The sequence below is a fragment of the Brassica oleracea genome, chromosome C1, assembly GCF_000695525.1.
Source record: "Brassica oleracea var. oleracea cultivar TO1000 chromosome C1, BOL, whole genome shotgun sequence".
NCBI lineage: Eukaryota > Viridiplantae > Streptophyta > Magnoliopsida > Brassicales > Brassicaceae > Brassica > Brassica oleracea.
Window position 1 is genome coordinate 35,528,571 of NC_027748.1, and position 9,358 is coordinate 35,537,928.

General features: G+C 41.6%; 3 protein-coding genes across 3 annotated transcripts; 1 reads left to right on the plus strand and 2 right to left on the minus strand.

Annotated features, from left to right (window-relative positions):
* On the plus strand, positions 1–2,474 carry LOC106315637 (uncharacterized PKHD-type hydroxylase At1g22950-like). Its single transcript, XM_013753435.1, has 9 exons — positions 1–501; positions 694–741; positions 852–1,028; positions 1,128–1,278; positions 1,382–1,468; positions 1,561–1,685; positions 1,804–1,922; positions 2,032–2,143; positions 2,219–2,474. Exons 1-9 carry the CDS (start codon positions 226–228, stop codon positions 2,252–2,254), a joined length of 1,131 nt encoding a protein of 376 aa, XP_013608889.1. The 5' UTR covers positions 1–225; the 3' UTR covers positions 2,255–2,474.
* A 974-nt stretch (positions 2,475–3,448) lies between these two features.
* Positions 3,449–5,296, minus strand: LOC106315612 (T-complex protein 1 subunit delta-like; the record flags this gene model as incomplete). The annotated part of the gene is given in 1 exon segment (XM_013753394.1): positions 3,449–5,296. A coding segment is annotated over 1 exon segment (1,605 nt). The 3' UTR covers positions 3,449–3,682.
* Positions 5,297–6,574: 1,278 nt separating this feature from the next.
* On the minus strand, positions 6,575–8,608 carry LOC106296113. Its single transcript, XM_013732175.1, has 3 exons — positions 8,266–8,608; positions 7,906–8,187; positions 6,575–7,817 (listed from the first exon to the last, which is right to left on the minus strand). Exons 1-3 carry the CDS (start codon positions 8,420–8,422, stop codon positions 6,625–6,627), a joined length of 1,632 nt encoding a protein of 543 aa, XP_013587629.1. The 5' UTR covers positions 8,423–8,608; the 3' UTR covers positions 6,575–6,624.
* Positions 8,609–9,358: the final 750 nt, after the last annotated feature.

Genomic DNA, 9,358 nt, shown 5'->3' on the forward strand with positions numbered 1-9,358 from the left:
GCAATAAAAAAATCAACAACGTTGCAGAGAGAACCCTAACTTCAACGGGAACCCAAAAGGCAAAAACCAGAGAGATCTCCAGATCGACCAAGACCCAAAACAAAGATCAAATCAGATTCTCTTCTAGATTCTGGGTTTCGCTTTTGGAATGTAGTGTACTAAGAAAGTTTCTTACTTTACTTGTAAGGCGTCAAGCAGACAGGCGAGGTGGTCAGCAGGAGAGTAATGGTGGACGGTAACGGAACTAGTGCAGGCAACTCTCACCAGATTGTTTCTGCGGCGGTGAGAGCTACGGTTTCGTGCCGTAAGCTGAGGATAAACCCTAACAACGAGGTTAGGCCAGATAATTACGAGGATCTGCAGCTCGATTTCCCTAATCCGGTTTACAAGAATCTGGAGAAGTACTTGCCTCCGGACATGCTGGTCTCGAACAGGGAAGAGAGAGTGAGGTTCATGACTGACATTATGCTCAGTCACCTTCCTAGTGGAGAGCGGTCCAAGGTAAAGTTCAAAGCTTTGACCTTTTTTTTGTCTGAATTTGAGGATGGGTATTGTTTTGGAGCTGACCCACATGGCTTCTATGATGATTTGTCGTAGCTTTACATACAAAGTGGTGTGATCTTGATCTTGATCTTGCTAAATGCTTATACATGAGCCCAATGATTTTAGGTTCATTTATCTTTGATGTTACAGGCTCAAAAGCACAGTGACTATAGGAGTAAGATAGTATCAAACTATCAGGTGTGGATCCTTTTTTTTATTTATCTTTACTTGTGTGCTTTATCTCGCTGCACCAGTCATCAGCGAGTAGTTTGAAATGTTTTTTTTTTTGTCTTTCTTGTCTCCTGCAGCCACTTCACAGGGAGCTGTATAATCTAGTTCCTAGACTATGTTTCGTTCCCTCTTTCCTAAAGGCGATAAATGAGAACACAGAGGATAGCTTCAGAAGCATCATATCTGAAGCTTCTCCTGGTGTTTTTGTCTTTGACATGCTCCTCCCTAGCTTCTGCGAGATGATGCTAGCCGAGGTAATGTGCAATGCGTCCTTTTTTTTTTTTAATTTCTCTGTACCCTTTTATTCTATCTTTATATTCTGTTAAATGTACTACTACTGATTGGCCATGCAGATAGACAATTTTGAAAAGTGGGTGGCTGAGACAAAATTCAGAATCATGAGACCAAACACAATGAATAAATACGGTGCTGTGCTTGACGACTTTGGCCTTGATACCATGCTTGACAAACTCATGGAATGTTTCATACGTCCCATTTCCAAAGGTAATATATAGTTGAAATCCATTACACTAGACTATATTTAAGAACTCCATTAGTTATGTTACTGTTTTGGCTAAAAAGTTTCTTTCTATCTTTTGTTTTGTAGTGTTCTTCAATGATGTTGGTGGAGCAACTCTGGACTCTCACCATGGGTTTGTTGTCGAGTATGGTAAAGATAGGGATGTTGATTTAGGTGAGTCCTCTCCTGCAGAATTTTTTCAAATATCCTTACTAGTTTGACTGATATTCTAGTTGAATATAAGCTCTTCTTATAAAAATTTGCAGGCTTTCATGTGGATGATTCAGAAGTGACTCTGAACGTTTGTTTGGGTAACCAATTTGTGGGAGGGGAGTTGTTTTTCAGAGGCACACGGTGTGAGAAACATGTTAACACAGCGACAAAGTCAGATGTATGCTACTCTTTTTTTTTTTTTTTGGCATCGTATGCTACTCTTTTTTTTTTAGTTGCTTTCTTGTCGTATAGCTGGCTGATGGCTAATGGCAACAACTGTTTTCTTACGAAATCAGGAGATATTTGATTATTGTCATGTACCGGGGCAAGCTGTACTTCACCGCGGGCGCCACCGCCATGGTGCCAGAGCCACAACATCTGGACACAGGGTCAACATGCTTCTATGGTGCAGAAGGTATGTATACAAATCGAAAAACTTGCCTCTTGACTGATCTGACATGGAACTTCTTTAGAATAGTCACTTGTTTTCTTATCAAACTTTTCCTTCTTGTTGTTCCACTCAGCTCTTCGTTTAGAGAGCTACAAAGACTTCAGAAGGACTTCTCCAGCTGGTGCGGAGAGTGCTCTTGTGAAAAGAGAGAGGAGAAAGCACGGACGTTTGATGCTATAAGAAAGGTAAATCATTTGATTGATCAAGCATGTTGCTGTCTCTCGTATAGATGATCCATATGCTCTTTATTGCTACTGCAGAAATATGTTAAAGCAGTGCATGCTCCTCAGGCTTGAAGAAACAGGCAGTTCGATAAAATAAGAAATAACTTATATTGGATGACTTTAGAACTTGGGATCAACACTTGTTAGGATTGCTCTTGTTTTAAGGTGGCTTAAAACTTGAGCCTTTGTAGAAAATCATTTAAGGTAAATGGCTTTCGGTTTTATCTTTTCTGGACTCTTTGGTAACTATGTACATGAAATCTAGTCTCAAATTCACCTCTTCCACAACGAATTGTATCGTTTTCTGATGCTTTTTTTTATGAAACTTTTAAAGAATTAGTGTTCTCTGGTTTTATTTGGTGTTGCTGCTCGTTACTAGTGACTAGTGAGTGATGGCTAGAGCCAGAAATCATGGATTATGTTCTTATTTGAGACAGTGTCGATTACCTCTGTAGTCTCTATTGAATAGAGAAAACTATTACGGAGATATTGCACGTTGCTCTAAATAATGGAAGAGAAAAAGAAATATTTGAATGTTATGTCTACTTATTTCATGGCAAGACAAATCGAATTTGGTTGTGAAACGTGTACCACCAACTCTAGTAGTTGACTTTAAGCTATTTCAATGAATCCTTGTGAATATTCGTCTTTTATATACTCGTACATTCATATATGATCGTACCGATTTGATTGAGCTTTCTATCGTGATGTTTAGATGAACACACCATTCATCTTCATTGAATACGGATTTTATGGGATCTCATTGTTTATTCTTAAATAAGAGATTTGATCTCTCTGTGTTTGCCCTTTTATTGTGGCCGCACAACCTAAGAAGAGTAATTCTGAATCTGCAGTGTAGAAGTTTATACTATTGCAACACACAAGGCAAAAACTCTCTGTACATACACACATAAGAACTTGCCCCAAAACACAGGATCAATACAAAGGATATTCTAGTTGTTTACGTTCGAGTTGTAATCAAAATTGGGTTGCAATTAATTTGTGAATAAATGAAAAGAAGATTTAACTGAATCAAGTACGACGCAAGTAGTAATTTATATCCTGATTGGGTCTGGTAGCTGACAGACAAACGAGCTGGAGAAACTAATGTTCATTCAACTGTGTTGTAGTAACCTTTGTGACCCAGTCTAGGATACCACTTTGGGCTGTTTTTTTTTGTCCCATAATCAACTATTTGAGTCACAGCAATTGAAGTTCTGATTCTACTTCTACCAGCTGCACTATCACCAAATCATAATCAACATATGAAACAAAAAGAGAAATCCGGATATTAAGTCACTAGAAAGAAACAAAGTAGCACTAAACCACAGAGATGACCACTTAGCTGCAATAGCACATGGTGAAAGCAAAGAGGGTCTAAGTTCAACCATTGCAGCAACAACAAAAAAAAATAGACCAAAACACCAAAAAGGAAACAAAGCTTTAGATAGATAGAGCAGGAGAAGTGTACTGATGACCGTTTTGAGTGAAACTACCACACTACCTCACAGTAACGATGTCATCGATCTTCAAAATCATCCTTACGCATTCAGTTGCGAGAGTGATAGCGCTGGTGCTCACAAGCAGAGGCTGCACCACGTTCTCCTCCAAGATGTTAGTGATCTGCCCTTTCCTCACATTGATCCCAGAGTTGATTTCCCCTTGAGCATGCTTGTTCCTGAGTTCAGTCACAATGGCAATAGGATTCAAACCCGCATTCTCAGCTAGCGTGTACGGGATAACCTCGAGGGCTTCCGCGAAAGACTTCACACAGAAACCTTCCATCCCATGGAGCACCTTAGCCCAAGCACCTAGCTGCCTCGAGAGCTCAATCTCCGGCGCACCACCTCCAGCAATCAAAAACCTCTTGCTCACCAGGCACCTGACAACACACAAAGCATCGTGTAGACTCCTCTCGGCTTCATCTAGAACAAGCTGGTTAGAACCACGGACCAGAACAGAGGTGGTCCTCCCCATATCTTTAATCCCAGTGATCTTCAAGATCTTCCCATCTCCAAGCGAGGCTTCTTCAACAAGATCAGCATGGCCAAGCTTCTCAGCTCTGAAATGCTCAATATTAGCAATCGGCAAACAGTTCAACGTCTTGGTGACGAACTCAATCTCATCCCTCTCAACATCCTTAATCACCATAATCTTAGCTTTAGCCAAATAATGAAGAGACAGATCAGTCACAGCGTCTCTCAAAATACTCTTCTGAATCAGCAAAACATTGCAACCAGTCGCTTTAATCTTCTTAATCATCCCCAAGATGTAGTTCCTCTCTTCTTTCAAGATCCTATCCATCTGAGTGTAATCAGAGACAACAATACTCTGCTCGATGTCAGTCTTCGGAGGCGAGATCTGGAACTGAATCACAGCGATCTTAGCATTCTCCATCCTCGTAGGTCCACCAGCGGCGTGACTCACCTTCTTGTCAAACACCAAACCATTCACAGTGTGTGTATCGTCAACAGTCCCACCAAGCTTCTTAACAATCTTGATATCACGCAAATCAACAATCTCCGGCTTCTCCGGATCAATCACGGAGAGAACCGCATCTACAGCTAACGGAGCGAGCAGTGTGGAGTACTGGCTAACAACCTTACTGTTCAGCGACGTGCTCGCCGATTTCACGAGAGAGTCTCTGTCAGTTAGCTCCACGGGTACAGCCATGGCGGTTAAGATATCAACGGACTTAGCGCAAGACTTGTGAAGCGCATCTGAGATCACGGTAGGGTGGATCCCGGAAGCTAAGAGTGATTGGCACACTCTCAGCAAGGCTCCGGCTAGTACGACGACGGTGGTGGTCCCGTCTCCGGCGGCGGAGTCCTGAGATTTGGAAAGCTCCACCATCATCTTCGCCGCCGGCTGGAGAACGTCCATTTTGTTGAGGATCGTGGCTCCGTCGTTGGTGATGATGACCTCGCCGCTCGCGGTGGAGATCATCTTGTCCATCCCCTTGGGGCCCAGGCTCGTGCGGACGGCGTCGGCGACGGCGCGGCCGGCGTTGATGTTCGCGGATCGGATGTCTTCCTTGCGTTTGTTGTCGACGAAGGACTCCGACTTGGATGCGCGGGGTCTCGATGCCGTGGATGCGGCCGCCATTTTTGAGAGGTATAGATCTGATAAGAGAGTGAAAAGGAAAGCCTAGAGGGAGCCAACGAGAGAGTTCTGGAAATGGAAAGAGAGGAAAGGAGATTTGAAATTTTCTGTAGGGTTTACGCTGGCGTTTGGTTTCATGAACCAATCTATTCCTCTTTAAAATGGGCCTCTTCGGATTTTGTAAGTAAATCGTATTTAGCCCAAAAGCCCATTATGGATCTCCGAGTTTCCAAAAGTTTACGTTTACTAGAGCATATGATTTTCTCACCCATAGATTCTATAAAGAAAAATTATACGAGTTTTTCAAATGCAAAACCTACTCTATTTTCTTTCTTTAGTTTTTTCTCACGTTTTCTACATCTTTTCAATTGGTGACTTGGTGAGAGACTATTTTATAAATTCACCAATGATGATGATAGTCATATGTATCGTGTCAATAAATATGGAAAAAACATCAAACCAATCCGAAGTGAAATCTTGTTAACCAGCTTTTAAACCGGTCTTTTTCCATTTCACCTGAAAGGGAAAGATTTTTTGTTGTAGCTGTGTTCCATTATACATGTTGATGTGACCATGTCACATGGTCTATGTGTTAGAATGGAGAAATAAATCCTTGACTTGATGATTTTATCCTAGAAATGATGGTTTATGTATTTAACGTGAATGAACCCATCACTTTGATTTATTGAAATATAACAAAAATGTTGAAAACTACCACAACTATTTGATTAATCAAAATGTGTTTTTTTTCTCAATTCATTGTTTTATAGTGAAAATAGAAGGTTTCTTCATTCACATGCATGCGCAATCCTCAAAACTGACACTTATATAGTCTGCAAGGTGACAATTATAGATACGTACGTAGACGTCCCGTTTACATGAAGAGTCTTTGTGTTGTGTCTTTGTTTTATACATGAATCTTGGAGCTTATATAAGTGTGATCCTGATCCATGTCTATGATGTAATTGTAATACAAACCTTTGACTTTAATTGATAGTAAGTATTAGGTAATATCAAACTAATGAAAAGGTTGAATTTCATTTCCTTGTGCTAAAAATATTTGAATTTGAATGATCGTACAGATTACCAGAATACATATTGCTAGTATAATATCCTGATTATTCATAAGGTTGCTAGTATAATCTTCTCAGTAGTATAGTTCAATTTAACACGAACATGTTTGTGTATAGAAACACCATGGTTATGCTTTTATTTGACCAATTCAGATTTTTTTTTCATAAAGTGAACTTGAGATCAATAAAAATTGGCGTCTGATGATAAATATTCTGATCCGACTACAAGAATTTACAGTATACGGAAATGCAGTGAATATTGATTTTTTACACGGACTGCATCTGCACTAGCTCAAAAGCCTTGACAAGAACCGGTCTGAACCGGTTAATATCTACACTCACGTTCTGCTGTACCAAATAAACCGACTGGAACATTTCCCACCCGCGTTTCCCAACCACCGATGGATCTCTCACGATCTCGTGATCGCGTCCGTACCGCCGCAAAAGCGTGCTCTCCTCCGCCGCGATCTTGTACTCCAAATACCTCAGATTCATCCCCTTCGAAGGTTCCTCAAAATCCGTCTTTGCGAGCCACTCGAATCCCCCGATCGGAAGAATCTGAACCACGACGGCGTTCTCCGGCAAGAACACCATGTTCGTTAGCCCCGCGCCGTGAACGCCGAGCATGACGTCGCAAGAATTAACGGTTTGCGCGAAACCCGCGACGTCTGCGTTCGCTTCCGCCACCACGACTTTGAATCCGATTTGCTTCGCCGCTCTGGCGATCGCGCCGGCGTTCGTGAACGCTCGCGATCTTCCCCTCGCCAAAATCAGCATCCGCGGCCTCCGCCGCTGATTCCTCCTCGTAGTCAAGGGCCTCACGGCGGCGTTGCGCAACGAGTACGAGTCTCTAAGGAATTTTCTGAAATCGGACATCGAATACTCGGAATCCGAAGGATCGATCGTTAGCTCTTTGTAATACTCACGGTGGCGAGTGAGACCGACGGTGACGCTGCTGAAACAGTGTGTTTCATCTTCTTCGTCGATGTAAATGAGCTCGTAGTTCGAGAGATACTTCAGTATCCCTTTGAATTTGTTGATCCACGGTTGATTCTTGTTCGTCACGAGGAACTGAACTTCACCGTTGAATCTACGCGCCGTCGTGTACAGAGGAATCACGATGTCGGTGAAATCGTGGAAGTTGTTCATCGAGTAGCCTCCGAGAGAGAAAAGTATCGCCGGAACGCTGTGATTCCTAACGCAACGCGATATATTAGCGTTCTCAGCGTTTTGTTCCAGTTTCACCGTCCATTCTCTCACGCGTTCCATAGCCGCCACGTCACCTTTTCTCGCGTAAGGTTTAATATGCCACGTGGAATTCCCTGAAAACGCAAACGTGATCGCTGCTTGAATCGTCGCGGATTTACCGTGGACTCTTACCTCGCCGTTTATTTCGCATATCTCTGTTCTTGCTAGCTTCTTACAAATAGGTTTCATTGTTTTCTCCAATTTATTTCCTTCTGAAGATTCACAGAAAAAAAAAACATAATCAGATTCAAAAGTACAAAGATATTGATAAAACTATAATTAATTAAGACAAGTGTGGACCTGTAGTAACGTGTTCTTCGGCTATTGTAGAGTTAGTAGTAGAGTTAAACATATTTTTGGGCAAGCTTGTGTCATTGCCGACACTAAGCTCATGATCTTTAGAACTAGTTATGCTCTGAGGAGTGGTTGCATTTGATGTAATGTTGATTTGATCATTAGGGAGAACCAGATTCTCAGAATCTCCAGATGTTGCATTGTCGCTGCTCCCTGACGCTTGTTGTTTCTGCGTTTCTGTTATTCTCAGCATCCGAAGACCAGCGTTCATTGGTATCTGCAACTCCACTGAAGAAAAAAAGAAAGAGAGATGTTAGTTTATGTGCTTTAATTTCTTGCGTTTTAAAAAGTTGGTAAGGGACTAACCGATTGGTAAAGGGCTGAGATAAGGTTTAAAGACGGTGCAAAGAGTGAAGACGAAGAGAAGAGAGGCAATGAAAGCTCCATAGCCAAGTCTCTTCTGCTCGTTTTTGCTAAAGCTACGAGCAAGTATTGTATCGTAAAGAAGATCCTTCTCTGTCATCTTTCTTGTCTCTTGAGTTAGACGAAGCTTTTTTACTTTCTTGTGATACAAGGAAACTCTTGAAGCTGAGTTCACCCGCTATTTTGGAGAGATATGAATGATTGTGAGAGAGGAAATTGTATGAAGTATATAAGATGAGCTTTTTTTACGACAATGCTACTCGTGTTCAATGATTGTTTCTGTAAATGTCGGGATCTTAAGACAGGATCACGAAGAGAAGTTTTGCGTGTTAAAAATCAAACATTTTAAAAGTGATAAAAGTGTATTATTAAAAGAACAAGACTTTATTAATTTATAAGTATGGGGATTGTCGGCACTGGAGGAAGGATTTGGAGGGCATGCAGTTGTTAGACGAAGTTGCACTACAAGAAAACAGCGGTATTTTGACGGACATTCCGACGAAAAATGAAATCCTCGGAATATCCCGAGGAATTTCCGAGGAAATTCCGAGGAAACACAAAATTTGGTTTCCTCGGAATTTCCTCGGAATATACCGACGGAATTCCGAGGAAATATCAATCCGTCGGAATATTCCGAGGAAATTCCGAGGAAAAATGTGTTCCTCGGAAAAAACCGATGAATTCCGAGGAAATATTATAACCGTTGGGGGATTTTACAAAATTCCGAGGAAATTCCGACGAACTAGCCGTTGGCGTCGGAATTCCGTCGGAATTTCCTCGGTCTGTCGGCAGGATTTAAACTATAAATACAAGCAGTCCTCTTCCTCTTCATTCACTCCATATCTTCATCCTCCCTCTTACTCTATTTACACACGAATTTGATTCATAAAAAATATGTCTTCTTCAAATTATTTTCGTTCTTGGATCGATCGACCTCATTTGGATCCGAACACGAGATTGCTTACGGAAGAATACCAACGAGGTATAACCGAATTCATGGGGTTAGTTCACCGACAACCGGAAGCAAAAACAGGTA

Coding starts and splice junctions, on each gene's coding strand:
- LOC106315637 (XM_013753435.1), top strand. CDS start 226: ATGGTGGACGGTAACGGAACTAGTGCAGGCAACTCTCACCAGATTGTT. Junction 742..851: donor AGATAGTATCAAACTATCAG/GTGTGGATCCTT, acceptor TGTCTCCTGCAG/CCACTTCACAGGGAGCTGTA. Junction 1,686..1,803: donor ACACAGCGACAAAGTCAGAT/GTATGCTACTCT, acceptor TTACGAAATCAG/GAGATATTTGATTATTGTCA.
- LOC106296113 (XM_013732175.1), bottom strand. CDS start 8,422: ATGACAGAGAAGGATCTTCTTTACGATACAATACTTGCTCGTAGCTTT. Junction 8,188..8,265: donor TCTCAGCCCTTTACCAATCG/GTTAGTCCCTTA, acceptor TTTTTTCTTCAG/TGGAGTTGCAGATACCAATG. Junction 7,818..7,905: donor CGAAGAACACGTTACTACAG/GTCCACACTTGT, acceptor GTGAATCTTCAG/AAGGAAATAAATTGGAGAAA.